The sequence below is a fragment of the Quercus lobata genome, chromosome 7 (genome assembly GCF_001633185.2).
Source record: "Quercus lobata isolate SW786 chromosome 7, ValleyOak3.0 Primary Assembly, whole genome shotgun sequence".
In the NCBI taxonomy this organism is placed as follows: domain Eukaryota; kingdom Viridiplantae; phylum Streptophyta; class Magnoliopsida; order Fagales; family Fagaceae; genus Quercus; species Quercus lobata.
This window is the reverse complement of record NC_044910.1, coordinates 12,009,208-12,025,518: the sequence shown is the minus strand read 5'-3', so window position 1 is coordinate 12,025,518 and position 16,311 is coordinate 12,009,208. Positions and strand designations below refer to the sequence as shown.

The window sequence follows — 16,311 nt, the reverse complement described above, 5'->3', positions numbered from 1 at the left end:
TTTCGTTCGTTGTTTAGTCTACTTGGTAGTTGGCAGTTAGTCTATTTGGCAGTAGGCAGTAGTTCATTAATCTGTCCTTGGGAATTTGTTGCGACATCAATTGCAAGTAATGCTAGGGACACCCACAAATTTATTAACACAGTTTTTTTTTTTTTTTTTCTTAAAGTAATATCAACATGTAGCTCTAACCCCATATACGAACTAACAAAAAAACACTAGTATGATTTGAACTCCAGATATTCTAATATGACTTGTTTACCACAATTTTTGAACCAATATTTTCTTTCAAAACCTTTGAAATGTTTGCTTAAATTTCTCATATTGCAACTATTGGATCATTCCTTTTCAAATATTCAATCGAATCTATTTGCACTATTGTGAGTATACTTGACTATTGTGAAAAGCCAAACGTTAACATAAAAAATATTGCTAAACCTTGTGACCCTACCCAAAAAAAATTACTTAAAAGGGGCAGCCATAACTAAAAAATGGTCATATTTGAAAAAAAAAATCTTTATTCTTAATGTGTCTAATCTTTATTTTAAAAATATTATCTTAGCCAAAAGTAATTACTTAAAATGTAAGTCACTTGTGTTCCAAATATCACATTTAATGTGTGTGTGTGTATATGTATGTATGTATATATATATGAACAAAAATATCTTAAAAATAAATCAATTTATAGAGTAAAATATCTTTATTTTTAAATATGTCTAAACATTTAATTGTATATAAGACATGTCTAAATTCTAATTGTGTTAAGCTTACATAAAAATATGAAAAGAATAAAGTGAAATGTCTAAATTCTAATTGTTGTTCTAATTTTACATAAAAATAAGAAAATTTCATAAGTAAAAGAAAATCAATCAATGGTTAGGAAATTTATGAGAAAACTTATGGTGGTGACGACACCTTTGGCCATTCTTATTCTCATCATAATGCAAGCTAGTAACCTTGCTCTTACCTAATTTCATTCCTCTTCACTTCCAGTCCTGCTTCCCCTTACTTCCAATTTTGATAATTTTCAAGGAGTATCTTATATTTGCATTGGAAAGAACATTAAAAGTTGTTTAAAAGATCAAAAAAAGCAAATTTACGATCATGCATTATGTATTACTAGGAGTTATCGAAACTGCCTTTTTAATAAGGTTGAACATAAATATGATCCACTATATATGAAGGCTTTTGAAGGTTATGAAAACCGCATTGAAAACCGCAAATTTGTCCTTCATCGTGGAGATTGTTTATATGAATGGTACATATCCCATATAAAAAAGCATTGAGACATAAAAATACATGAAATCCAAGAGCTAACTCAAATAATAAAATTGGTAAATACTCTCTCTCTCTCTCTCTCTCTCTCTCTCTCTCTCTCTGTGAATAAGAATGTTCACATGCATGAGAAATAAATATGTGACCAACCAACACCTTATGGGTTTTAAGATTACACCATTAGCCTTATGGGTTCGAAAAAAGTATCTTTTAACAATTAGCATTTAAATTTTAGTAAACTAAAATTATTAGTCTCATTGATCAATATTTACAATTTTTAGATGATTCCATGATAGTTTGCGTAATTTTATAGACAATAAGTTCTGGCGTAATAAAAAAAAGAAAAAAAAATGGAGAAATGTATTTGTTATTCAAATTTACCTTCCAATCCCGGAGAAAATGGGCAATTACCCTTTTTTGGGAAATTAAACATACGTTTGCCCTCTTTCTGAAACTAAATAGGGAATTGCCCCTGTTTTGTAACTCGACAATTGAAAAATCGAGTTTTAATGAATAACTCGATATTTTTATAGTCGAGTTAGTCTGACACTTCGAATTTTTCCCAATAAAAAAATGTTTGGGCAGACGGACATAACTCGAGAAACTAGAAGTCGAGTTATTCTCAGCGGTTTGAATCAATAGGACCCTAACGTCTCACAACGCTATTCAGTCACTCGCTCTTCCTGTACACTCTCTTTCCCTCGCTCTCTGCCATCACTCTCTCTCCACACTCTGTCTCTCTCGCTCTGCGATCAGGCTTCCCCACTCTTCCTCGAGTCTCCATCAGTCGTCGTTGGTTCCCGCCGCCGCTGATTACAGGTACGGTCCTCTCCCTCTGAAATATTTTCTGATGTTGGTTAATGTTAGGTTGCGTTTTGTGTGGGATTTTGATTATTTTGTTGAACCCTGACCAGAAGTAGTAAATTTACTAATGAAGATGAGAATTTTGTTGCAATGATGATTTTCTCATTAATGAGTTGAGTTTAAATGTGCTTGGGGTTTTGATGAGGGGTTTTGGCAAATCGAGTGGTGTTATAACTTATATTTTCATAAATAGTTAATTAATAATTATCCTAAGCTTTAAGAAGTGATTTAAATAGTTCTGAAATAATTTTTTTTATGGCAAGTTCTTATTTATTTAAGAAGTGATGTTGAAAATCTTGTGCTCTTGTGCTCAAAATATAATGTCTTACTGAATCTATGCTTTTATTTTATATTAAATGTGGTTTACTTGTTAGAAAATTGCTAACAATGTATTTGCTGCCATGTCAGATATGCAGGCACTAGATAGAGTGCGGCCTGGACCCGATGTGGATACCCAGTTGGCCCAGCAGCCGAATCATCGGTCAAGTCCGCTTTGGAGTTGCGCCGCTGACGAGGTATGTAGTAGTATTATTAATACATGTTTGTTTTATAATTACCTCGTGTTTAATCTCCTAACACAATACTCGTCCGTGTGCAGGAGGTGCCTGGCATGATAAAGGTTCGACGCCGTAAATGTGTATTGCCACAGGGTGGGTTAGATCCATGTATCATGCAACACATAGATGCAGCAGGGTTGAATGGTTTATTCAAGGTTCCTGATATGGAGGTCGACCACGCCTTGATCACGGCGTTGGTTGAGCGGTGGCGTCCGGAGACGCACACGTTCCACTTACCTCATGGAGAAATGGGTATCACCTTGCAAGATATGGAGGTGATGCTGGGGCTTCCGGTGGATGGGTTGCCTGTCACTGGGAAGACAGACTACATATGGAATGAGCTGTGCGAACAGTTGTTGGGCCATAAACCTCCACCCCCGATACCAAACTCAAACAAGTCTATCCTTGCTGGGGCGAGGATAAGATACACCTGGCTTGATGCACAGTTTGCCGATCCCTTAGTTGCGGACGCTGCTGACGAAGTCGTGCAGCAACATGCCTGCTACCACCTACTTGTACGGATGGGGGCCCTCTTGTTCATGGACAGGTCTGCGGACCGGGTCTCACTGCTGCCTCTGCAGTTGCTCAACCCAGTCAGCAATGCGAGACGGTATAGCTGGGGTAGTGCAGCATTGGCCTGGCTGTATAGGCAACTTTGTGGTGCATCGAAGAAGGATGCGATGCAGATTGGAGGAGCACTGTTGTTGGTGCAGCTATGGGCCTATTCAAGGTTGACACAATTATGCCCTGTTGTGAGGCCGCCTCTACCACCAGTGCACTCAGGGCCCCTTGCCATTAGGTACGTTCATTGAGTTCTCGTTATTTGTCTCTTTCATATAAATAAAAATATGCCAAACTAACAAACGAAAAAAACTTATCAATGCTTAGTATATGGATGTGAAATATAAAAGCAAAGTTTGTTAAATGTAAGGTTCAGTAATGAGCATTTGTTGACACCTCATGTTTGGTAGGTGGAGCGGGCCAAAATGCACCGCAGAGCATGCCACACACGTCCTTGCTGCGTACCGGGCGTCACTGGCTACAGTACGGGCCGAGCAGGTATTCGGTTAATTTAGTTTGAATTCTTATGACCACGTTTCCCTCAATTCTTATGACTACGGGCCGAGCACGTTTCCCTCAAATGCACCGCACATGCTTTTATTTTCGTTTCCCTCAATTTTTATTTTATTTTGAATTCTTGGATTGTTGTAGGAATGAGTTGATTTCATAATACCATCCAATCATTTTGTTTGATACTTGGATTTCCATCCCATCATTTAACTCAATTGGAATGTCCATCGTGAAGTACTTCACATTAGAACTTCCATTTGTAGCACCTGCATGAATACTTGCTCGTCCTTACATAAAGTAAAACAAAAGTAAAAAATCTTGAATGTTAAATCAAAGGGTTTTTTCCAAATTGGGTTGGATTGAAGGGTTTTTTCCAATGCAACCCAACTCACATGACTCAGGTTAAGTTGGGTTAAATCAATGGGTTATATATAAATTTAGTCATATATATATTAAGTAGAATTTGGCTATATCCTTCATTATGTACGGAAACGTTTGTGATTTACACCGAAAAAAGAAAAAACACAGAATAAATTGTCCCTTTTCCAATGGGTTAAGTTGGGTTAAATCAATGGGTTATATATAAATTTAGTCATATATATATTAAGTAGAATTTGGCTATATCCTTCATTATGTACGGAAACGTTTGTGATTTACACCGAAAAAAGAAAAAACACAGAATAAATTGTCCCTTTTCCAAGATGTTTGAAGCATGTGCAACATGCGCAAAAGATTGAGCATGAAGTCTTGGTTTAGTGCAAGACAGTGAGTTCAAACTTGTGTTGCAACCAAAAAACAAAAACTCCACCAATTGTTACAAATGTTATTAAGCTGATGCAATGAAGAGAAGACGCACATATTGGATTATGTAATTGGTTATAATTCAATGAGAAATGAATTTACCTAATAGTATACCAAAGATAATCAGATTTGTCTTTGGTTGTATTTGTGTGCTCAAGTAATTCATTTGATTTTAATGATGCATCTTCGAAACTGACGATGACATCTTTAAATTCTTTCCAGCTACTAACTGAATCAAAAGTTTGTGTTCATTTTCTGATTATGTCATTATACACCGTTTCAACCTATTTAACATGAGAAAATAGAACTTTTAGCCTGCTATGAAAATGAACTAAAAAATTTCAAAACAATATTTCTTAAGACTTTATATAAGGCGAATGATTGTAAACGCAGAAGATATCAATTAAATTCTAAACAACAAATTTCCTACTATAAACTTGACAAATATGGGTCTTTTCAGAACAAGGGAATCAAGGCATATTAGAATACAAATGATATTTTCAAAACGCATGGCCCCTGGGCAAGGATGACACGCATAAATCGAGAAATGGTCCAAATTTTTTTCTTTCCCTAATCCTTGCGTGAATTCTGCTTCACTGTCTTCTTCGTTGTTTTTGCACTTTCTGCCTCTTTACATGCGTTTTGGAGTCTTGCTCAACAGGTTAGCCCAGACTTGTGCTCATAATTCTTTTAGAGAGAGTTTGAATCTTTGATAGTTGTTATACTTCAATATATTAAAGCTTTAAAATAGAAATTTTTTTTAGAACTGTTGAAGCTTATTAATATTTCACACCTTCTGGATTCGCTATAGTTTTGGTGGTTGACTTAGATATCACCACAATTATATTCCAGATTTTCGTTGAATTAAATTTGCTGAGTTAGAGCTTCTCTTCACTGTTGTAATATAGTTGGCTGTTAAATCTCATAAAATGATAAAATTCTTTAAATTTAGAACGTTGGGAAAGCTGCAAATGTCAAACTACGAAAATTTTATCTAATTATTGTGTAATCATGACATGAGAGCAAAAATATAACCCCAATTTGCATTTTTGGCCTAAGTACAGAAACAGAGGGAATGATGACATTATTGATCATTGGCCCGTAAAACACATGATCACTTCTCTGGCTTTCATTGAAATTTGAAATTAAGCAAACTAAAGGATGGAGTTACTCTGCCTTGAATGTCATAGAGTGACCATAGGCTACGCCATTGCCATAGCTTGTCCTTGTCCAATGCTGGATGGTTGTCATTGCTTGGGTCCACACTGTGAAATTTCCAAAATACAAAGCCGTTAGTGCCCCCCCACTAGGAACTCGAGAGTCCAGGGTATAGGTTAAACCCTTTGTGAGATTTGGGGTTGTTTAGGATGCCAGAGTGAGCACCGAAGATAGTCTTAATTGTTGCTTTGCCTTCAAAAACTTACTAATGTTTGGAGTTTATGCATTTCACTACCCCGTTTGGGATGTTCTAGTTGATGGTGTTTTCATAGGTAGTCAATGTGAATCTAAGCTCTTTACATTGACTACAAGGTGCCACTGGTGCTGCAGGTGGTTTTAGTGTGTGAGCTCCATTTGGGCATAGATATAAGTTTCATAGGTACGATCGAACTCTCTTCGCTAGAAGTTTCATATGTACAATTGCACCAGATTACTATCACGCTCTACTTTAGTCGGTTGTTTTTGCATATAGTCTCAATATATGCTACAAATTTGATTAAACAAATAAAATTTAAGCTTGTACGGTTTGTAATTAAGCTTGTGAAATCACTTGTAATTAATTAATAAAATGTTATGAGCTTAAAACCATAGTTATTGCTTTGCCTAATAAGTAGACAATTTAGTATTTCTTCTTCTAACATAGGGGTATCCAGGATTACAAACATTGTTATTGTGATGCAAAAAACATTGATACATTGTAAGTTATAAATTACCTTTGCTGAATTGAAGGTTATATTTTTACAGTCTAGTAGAATACTGTTTGACTTCGATTTACGTATTCAAGTGGTATATTTTGAATATGCACAGCCTCGATTGTCTTCTTGGAAAACAATGGCCTAAGTTTAAAGAAACAAATAATTGTTAATCAGTGATATATGAGAAAACATAAAGACGCTTGACACATTACCTCTTGTTGTTGACGTAAATGAAAAGTTAGTTCGTGCTCCTTGCACCAAAGTTGGAGAGCACAATTTAATTGCAGCATGCAACTCCTTAAGTTGTCCCCACTTTAGCTGCCTTAATAGTCCTAAAATTATTAAAAGCTATGGATTATTAACGAGTACTTTATTCATATAATTTTAGAAGCGTGCAAAATATGCTGCTCACCATATTCTTCAAGAGGAATGTAATTTTAGACATTGACATGATTAGTTTGAAAAGGCTTACGTAATTTCCAACACAAAAATTTATAAGAAATATATATTTACATAGAAATATAATAACAGTATTTGATGAGGATCATACCATGTAATAATTTACATAGCTTCCATATCTTGCAATATAAAGTGCTACTTGAAATGCAATGTCTGCAGTAGACCTTATATTAGTCATTTTGTTCTCATTCATTGAAACATTGTTAATGACTAATGCAATTAATGTAGCACAATATTTCTATTACGATAAAAAGATTTTGTGAAATCATCAACTTGGATTCATCTTACAGCCATAAGGATGCTCTAGTACCCTCCTCTTAAGTTTGGTTCAGATTGAAAACCCTAGTATTTGATGGTGTCAGTTAGCTTTGAACCCTGTCCAGCATATGAACATGGGGCTGAAAATGGAAATAGACTAGAACAACCTAGATCTTTTAATATTTTTTGCAGGTCAATTTTGTTGTTCTTTTACTTTCTGCCCAATAATCCCTGAAGATTTTGTGTACGACTAGAAGCAAGAAATTCCATGCTTTGCATATTACATATCACAAACATAATGTTAAATTAGTATGATGTCTCACTATCACAAACATAATCTACTTATGCAGATTGTATGGGAGCCGTATACGCATACGCTAGGCTCCCTACCTGCGTATTGCACTGCTGGGCAACATATTTGGAGGGCCGAGGTGCCGTTGATATTCTTTTGGATAGTGGAGTGGCATCATCCTGAGCGAGTCCTCCGTCAGTTTGGGATGAAGCAACCAGTTCCAAGTGTCGTGGATACGTCAACTACCCTTCACAAGATATCCCTTCAGGGTAAATGGGAGAAGAACTGGGAGGTAGAACATGATCCCTTTATTCGGCAATGGGCCAACCGAGTGAATGTAGTTCGTGGGTCCGATCTCCTAGACGATGATGATACGTATCTCGTTGAGTACATGATGTGGTACAATCGCCACACAAGGCGGTACATAACACCAGATTCCGCATATTGGGAACTCATGGTGAGGCAACAATTCCTATTTTATGGATGAAACCATTGTTGGATTAAATATCCTCAGCAGCTTCATCATGCATGCAAAAGTCCACAATAATTATCGTTGTTACATCTCTATAAGTTTCTCTGTCATTTTGTTTTAAAGTCAAAAAATACTGCATGACATGTCATTATGTTTTAAAGTCAAAATACTGCATGATTTAAGTTCATAACAAACTGAATTTGTCTTGATCCAATTTGTTTGCACGAGGAATGGTTAATGGGCAATGACGAATGATGACCACACCTTTGTTCATATAATTACATTCAACTTTTACAAAGGGTGGGTTGGGTTGGGTTTTATTGTATTTTATTTTATTTTTTGTTTATTTCTTTTTGTTTTTGGTTGGCTTGTACTTTAAAATGGACGGTGCAACTCTGTGTAGTAGTGATAAATTCACATTTCATGATAGTTTAGATAGCCTTTCCTCCAGGACTGATTAATGTATTACATATTCCTTGATAGATATGACCTCTAGGATTGGGAAGTCCCTTACTAAACTGTTGGTAGAATGCAATTCCCAACAGCTTAAAGGTCATTTAAAATCTTGCAAGTATGCAGCAAGGAGATGTGCATTTATACTAGATTCAAGTATGATATATGTGTGCATGATTTTCGTACTTCCCTTGATTGAAACTCGAAGCTTGCATTTGATATTTTCAATTCATTTGATTTGGGCGTGTACGTTAGGAAATAATAACTTCTAAATATGTGTCCTGGTTGCAATGTGATATTAATGGAGTTGTAAATCTGGTGAAGCCTAGATACAGAAGTGAAATTATGATATTTTCACTTATGCTAAGATTGAACTTATGTACAACCAACTATACGTGTTTTTTAGAAGTATTATCTCAATGTTTAGATTGCATAGCGATAAACATAACAGGAAACTGAAAATTCATGAGTGTTGGGTTGGAACTATAAATTTTTGCACAGGGGGGGCCAACCCCTACTTTTATACACTGTCTTTTTAAAGATGCTTCATAATTATAAGTAATATAAGGATTTCATTAGCTATGTTTGCTACTTTTTCTTTTGATTTTGGAACAGATTTATCCAAGTTTTGCATCATACTTGCGTTCTTGCTTTTATGACGCCCTTGTTTTGTAGGTTCGGACGATGATTAGGTCTATACAGAGGTGCGATGAAGGTTCTGACATGCACACTGACCTTACATTTACACTAGAGCTTGTGGAGGAGCTAGGCCGACTTAAATTGGCGAATGCGCTTGCAGAAGCAGTTGACATTGATACACAGGCCGCAGTTCGTGGCGGGCAACGTGGTGGGTCTCGTGGGGGTGGACATCGTGGAGGTGGTCAAGCTGGTCGCAGCCGTACGACCGAGTCGGCTCCCATCTACGAGGAAGGGAATGAGGAGGGTGTAGAAGAGGCATGGCTTGGCACTGATTGGGTACTGTCTGATGACGACGGCAGGACACCGCGATGTACGCCTGGTGATGGTGCTGGGCCATCCCATACCGTCGATCATCAGGGCACTGTTCCAGCCCACACTACATCCCATGGTGCTAGCACGGACTTTGAGGGCCCTCCTCGTATGTCGCCCCTAGTTTTCAGTGGATCTGCCCATGATGGTGGATGCATATTTGTCCCCACACCAGGCATGCCCACCCCACCTCTAGTGCATGTGGACCCCACCATGTCAGCTCCATCTCAAACCCCCCACGGAGAGGCTGTACAGATTGAGCAGATACCGGCTGAGGACATTGAGCCGGTGGAGGCTTTGCGGAGATCGCGACGCCTGCGTGCGCATGCTCCCGATTGCGGGACCGGTGATGGTATGTACTTCGTCTACACTTCCCATCTTCTTGAGCTACTTGTACTGTTCAACTTCTTCTCAGCGAAAGTTTGGAGAACCAGAAAAATGGCTTCTCAATGGCGGAGAGACAACGACGATGGTCCTGCTGATCGGTCCCCACACTTTTTCAAGATTATTTTGCCGAATGCTGTTCAAGAAGGAAAGCTTGTAAGTATGCTCAAATTTATAAACTAGATTCCTCTGAAAATCATATGCTAATTATACACTTCGTACACTTCATCTTCTTTATTTGTGATTCTTGAGAAAATGTACATCTGTTACATGTAGTCAGAAAAACTTTCATTTTGCAATACGTAGGTTACACTTTAAGAAGAACACAGTCACATAACAGAGTACTTTTGCATCGTACACTTTTATATGAACAAAAAATGAAACAGGGATAAGCGCATGGTAGAGATTGAGGAAAAATAAATACAGAGCAAGAGCAGATGGCATTTTTTTGAAAATGTGATAGGGCTTATAGGGTCACCACAGATGTATAACTCCATTTAAACTGTGAAACTGTGTCCTGGGATCAAACTAGGATACAGAAATCGTTCACTCTTTTTATCATTTGTTTTTTAGAGTTCACAAACTTATGAAGTGGCTAAGTGGCAAAAATTACTACGTCTAAATCCAAATCCTGCCCATAAACAAAAGTGGGTCATCTTCAATGTTTCCCCAACACCCCAAAACCAAATCACAGACACATTATCAAAATACAACATTTCCCCAAAAATTTTTACATTTCAACAACAACAGAGAAATGTAAAATGTTGACAGCTGTTGATGGTTATTTTGGTTATAAGATTAGGTTGTATAATTTGGTTTCAAAATTCATAAGATTTGTTACTGTTATAGCTATTAAATATAACGTCAATGTTGCAGGATTACATTTTATTTTGTTTGATTTTCTTTTCTTTTTTGTGTGGGGGTGGGGGGCTGTAACTAAGAAGTATTCTGCCATCATTCAAACTTTTATTTTCTAGCATTGTGTATAAGGATTGATTGCATGTGTTTATTTCCCTAGCCTGCATTTATGTTATGGAGATTATTTTTACAGCGGATTCCAGATAAGTTCGTGCAGAAATTTGGAGTGGACCTGTCAGATATGGCCTTTCTCAGTATTCCAAATGGTAGAAAATGGAAAGTCAAGTTGACACGTAATGCTGGGGGGGTTTGGTTTCAAAATGGTTGGTCCGAATTTGCAAGCTCTCATGGTGTAGCCGTGGGCCACTTGCTGGTTTTCAAATATGAAGGAAATTCACAGTTTCATGTACTCATATTTGATGCCACTGCAACAGAAATAGACTATACTTTAGACGACGAACTCCAAGTTCATAGGATCGAAGATGATGAGAGTGATGACAGCTCTATTGAAATCATCAAACACTTTTATAGGGGAGAGGGTTCAGGTTTGAATGTTACACTTTTGTAAGCAAGTGGTTGATTTGTTTAGCTTCTGCTCTATTAATTTTATGTGCATGACTTCGTATTTTCAACTTCTTTCAGGATCAGCCCATCCTAAGAAAGACGGTGGTGTAGCTAAAAATCTTGTTATAGCCAATGCTTTTAAATCAGAAAATCCCCTTTTCACTGTTATCATGCGTCCATCCTACGTTAATGGCAAGGATCGTGCGGTAAGCTTTTAGCTTCACTAAAATGGAATATTTTTGTAATTTAGAAATGCAACTCCCATTAACTATCATTTTTCATAGATCAATTAGAAAGATTGGCACACTAGACTTGTGGCTACTTGGTGCTTATTTGTGTTTTTAGGTGAAAAGATGTAGATCAAATAGATACTTGTTGCTGGTGTGGCTGGACATTGTTTGGAATTTTTTTTTCTTATTTGTGTTTTTAGGTGAAAAGATGTAGATCAAATAGATACTTGTTGCTGGAATATATTTGTTAAATATCTATTATTGTTCCTTGTACAGAGTTTACCCCAAGACATTATCAACTACTTACCAAGAGACGGGTTTACCAAGGACTACACCAAAGCAAGTATACTCCCTGTCAAGCTCCAGATTGTGGACCGAGTATGGCCTGTGAAGCTATACATTTATGAACGACGTGGGGGTTCATCATGTGTCGTATCAGCTGGTTGGTCTGCATTTGTGAGGGAAAATAGTTTGCAAGTAGAAGATGTTTGCGTATTTGAGCTGATTATGAGGGACGGTGTTCTGTTAAACGTCCACATTTTCAAGTGCCAAGACTAAGTGGTTAGGGTGGATGCAAAGTGATGATAATATTATGTGATGTTTAGACTGTGTTTACTTTGCAATTTTACTATTCATCCCTATTTTGTTCATCCCAGTTTGCAACTTTATTGATTGGGTACTTTTGTGATGTTTAGAGTTTCACTCTTGGAAAATTTTTAATTACTATGATGAACTTTCATATGTATTTTAAAATGAATGTGATGCTGTATTTTTTTCTGCGCTTTGTTTGGATTTTGGCATTTTTGCATGTCATTCAATTATATTACATTGAATGGCGACTCTTGGATTTTATTTTAGGGGGGTCAACATTGTTATTGCTATAGGATTTTGTTCTTTTTAGATGACATTGTTGTATGTTTTGTATATATTGTAACACTTTAATACAATAACACCATGTGCAACATAGGTTAGTCATTATTTTTGATGTTTGCAAATTTAGATGTTTAAAAAATAAGTGAGAAGTTAATCCATCAATTGTGTCAATCAATATAATGTGGCAAATTGAAAAGCTTGATAGCTAAATTTTCAAAATTTCACTTGGTAGCAATTTTTCAAATGCTATAGATGAAGTTGGAACTTCTTGTAAACTACAAGGACTAAAATAGGTACTGTTTTATTCAATGAATATCATTGTTTCCTGAAAAATCTTCCCATCTTCTTACAAATGAATAACACAAAATACTGGTGAAATATGTACCAATACGCTATTTGCAGCCAAATTTTCCACGGCTCCTTTGCCAGCTAAAAAACCACGAACAAGAGGACTGTATGGAACTATTCCAATGCCAAGCTCCCTGCATGTACAAAAACATTAAAATTCGAGGGATCATACTCATGCTTCTGGATAAGATAATTAAATTATATTGAAATCAAATCTACACAAAATGGATGATATTTTGTTTTTTTGTTGCAGTAGTCCTTCGAAAGAACAATAGTGTTGCAAAAGCAAGGATGAATATAAGGGGAAAATAAATAACGATAGTGTTGCAAAAGCATCTGGACCAGTCCAAATATATGGGCTGGGTGGGTGTATGTGTACAACGTAACTCGATTTTCCAAATCTCGAGGAATTTGAATTCTTGTGAGTGTCCACTGCACAGAACTCGATTCAAGTAGAATCGAGTATTGTGGCAGGCCTACCTTTAAACTTCGATTCGTCTTGGACTGCATCTGGACCAGTCCAAATATATGGGGGCCCAGAAAAATAACTCGAGTTATGTATAATCGAGTTATTTGAAATTAACTCGTTGTCTGCAACATCGAGTTATGAGAAAGCCGTTCCAACATTAACTGGATTCTTGTTATTTGTGCTACACATAACTCGATTTACAGACAGTCGGTTTATGTGTAAGCCCTTGTGCTGAAAATTTGATTGCATGTAACTCGATTTCCTTAAAATCGAGTTATATGGACATTACATTCTATTACCCATTTTTATTAACTCTTCCCCAGTTCTGCAGAACTTGCAGCTGTCCGAAATTACATCTTCGATTGCTCTCGCTTCATCCGGCTAGAACCCACAATTTCCCGCGCAAATTCGTCGAGGATTTTACATAGTAAGACTCTTTTAACGGTTGCTGTCTTTGAAATTACTTTTTGTTGGTGCATTATTCTCAAATTTTGCATTTTGATGCTTCACACTTCTATGTCTATGTCTATGAAGATTGTGATGAAATTGGGTGTTTGCCTAGTCAAATGCATTGTTGTTAGTAAGGTTGCCTATGTCATAGGTTGTCTTCCTTCCACAAAATGAACTTGCCAGTGGCTCCATATGTGTGTGGTATAGATATATGCTGGTTGTATGTCTGAACTGTACATTGTGCAATTTATTTTCAGTTTTTTGTAGAAGCTGGTGAAACTTACTACATGTAGCTACAATGGTATGATATATGTCAGTTCCTAAATCCACTTGTATGTTTCCTATATGATCAGACTTCTGTTATATACTCTAGGTCTCTAACTTCAAATTATTGACTCGGACCAAAATGCATTACAATTATTGCACCAACTAAACAACCTGTGAATAAGAATATTGTTTTTTCATTGTGTTGTTGTAAACTGCTCTAGACAGTATATTGTGTGCATGATTTTCTACACATGGTAGCTGGTTACTCTTCAATTTTTGTTCTCTGCTTCCAACTTCATTTTGGTTCTGTTTTTGTGTGAGCTGATCGTGTTTGCACTACTGACCATCGATTAGTTATGGGTCCGAAGAGGACTAAGAGGGGAAAATGCAAAGCTGCATCCGAACCTGAAGTGGTGTTTGATCAATTAAGGTTCCTCACGCCAGAAAATGAGCAAACCTTTGAAACCTTGATTAAGCGTAGGCGTATTTGGGGAGAAAGGCAAATCAATTTACAGGAACTGCATCCTTTTGTTCGTGAGAATCTACAGTCTAGGCATTGGCTATCCCTATGTACAAACATACAACCCCCTCCAGCTGACTTGATTAGAGAATTCTACTCGAATCTATCGGTGCATGAGGATCTTGGTGGTCACAAGGTGACATCGTCCATACGTGGTGTACCGTTTACAATAACTAGGGAGCACGTATCTAAAGCCCTTGATGTACCTATAATTTGTACACCTACTTATCCAAACTCTATGTCTCCTCGTATTGATGATGTTATGGATGTTCTTTGTGGACGATCAAACAATCGGGATTCTGGCCGAAGTATTAGCTCAAGTGAGTTGACTGAGCTTAATTATATCTTCTTTAGGATAGCTTGTCACAACATTTTCCCTATCTCTCATATCCATACAATCCCTGTAGACAGGTGTATCTTGCTTTACGCCCTTGTCACCAATAGTTCCATTTGTTTTCCTTCCCTTTTCATCGAAACCATTGTCAAGGTGCGTAGGAGCAAGTATAAGAGGCATGCTTTGTTTTTCCCAGTTCTCATCCATAGGGTCCTCAAATATTTAGGATTAAAGAACTTTCCTTCCCACGAGTTGGTTCACATCCAAGCCCCTATAGGAGCCAAATTTCTGAAACAGCGAACTGCCCAAAAGAAGGTAGTCGACCTCAGTGTTGGTCCATCCAACAGACCACGAGTACCGTCTACTACTGGAGATGTTCAAGATGAGGACATGCATGGGGATCCCACATCTGTTGTTGCCGAGGATGGTGATGTTGACACTGTTGATGCAGCACATACATGCCCTCTTCCTCCCTCTCTTCATGCTATGATGGAGACCATTATGACGACTCAGGCAGCCCATGGTCAGCTTCTACATGGTCTTCTTGCCGAGGTTGGAGCTATGCGAGCGGACTTAGCTCACTATACACGTCCTGTTCCACCTTCTACACCATCTGACTCTTGATGATTCCCATTGGGTATTGTACCCAAGGGGGGGACGATTTTCAGTTCGTGGTTGCTATAACATATTTGGAGAATTGTATGACAGTTCTATATTTTTTTATTTTAGTGGCAATTTGAAGAACATGGTATCCGTTGAAAGTAATTTCATATATTAATATGATGATTAGTTTCATGCCCATCGTTACTATCATTAGTATTATTGAAATGGATGTAATGGTCTAAGAATTTTTTATGTTATTATGTGATTCTATATAATATCAAGTAGATCCAAGTCTGTGTGTAAATAACATTTATTTCATAATTCTGTACGACGCTCACGTGTTTTTAGATTATAGTAATTATTAATACAAATCGAAGGTTTTGTGAAAGCACAATTCGTTTACAGGTTTTGATATTAACGATGAACCACCTAGGAGATTTTCCTTGGAACAATGGCTGAAGCTATATCTTGACTTCAGGCAACTATTTTTATTGGAGGTTTTGCTGAGCTTACATGTATTTTCCACTAATTGGATATTTTTGTCGATCTTAAATCAGCAATTATATTATTATGAATTTGATCCTCGCCTGGACTATTCCTCATGCATCATATTTTCATTACAAAATTTATTGATGAAACCTTGCAGTGCAGACTCGTCGAAAAAGATAAAAGCGACACTTGGCATGACCTCATTCACTCTAGCATTAGGTCTAACGGATTTTTTTTAATCAAATATGAGGAATCCAAACCTGAAGTGATGGCCCCTTACATAATATATTAGATAACAGTGAGCTGAAGATAATAAATATCGTGAAGTTTAAGTATGTTGTGAAGGACCAAACACGATTAAACAGATATAACAGTGACCTCAAGCCACTAACATCAAAGTTCTAAGAGCAAAATGGTGCTTTCAAGCTGTAAATTATTATGGCACGCGTTTGTTTGAGAGCTTAGTTTCAGGGTTGAACATGGTTTTACCTATGTGCAATCT

The 16,311-nt window shown here is 37.0% G+C and overlaps 1 protein-coding gene and 1 pseudogene across 1 annotated transcript; both read left to right on the top strand.

The window, feature by feature from the left end:
- Window positions 1-1,737: 1,737 nt before the first annotated feature.
- LOC115951590 lies at window positions 1,738-12,014 on the top strand. Its single transcript, XM_031068764.1, has 9 exons — window positions 1,738-2,091; window positions 2,545-2,651; window positions 2,735-3,492; window positions 3,665-3,752; window positions 7,546-7,944; window positions 9,088-9,960; window positions 10,856-11,207; window positions 11,305-11,432; window positions 11,733-12,014. The coding sequence occupies exons 2-9, from the start codon at window positions 2,547-2,549 to the stop codon at window positions 12,012-12,014; spliced, it is 2,985 nt and encodes a 994-aa protein (XP_030924624.1). The 5' UTR covers window positions 1,738-2,091; window positions 2,545-2,546.
- Window positions 5,017-5,127, top strand: LOC115954345 (annotated as a pseudogene).
- Window positions 12,015-16,311: the final 4,297 nt, after the last annotated feature.

Coding starts and splice junctions, on each gene's coding strand:
- LOC115951590 (XM_031068764.1), top strand. CDS start 2,547: ATGCAGGCACTAGATAGAGTGCGGCCTGGACCCGATGTGGATACCCAG. Junction 2,652..2,734: donor GGAGTTGCGCCGCTGACGAG/GTATGTAGTAGT, acceptor GTCCGTGTGCAG/GAGGTGCCTGGCATGATAAA. Junction 7,945..9,087: donor CCGCATATTGGGAACTCATG/GTGAGGCAACAA, acceptor CTTGTTTTGTAG/GTTCGGACGATGATTAGGTC.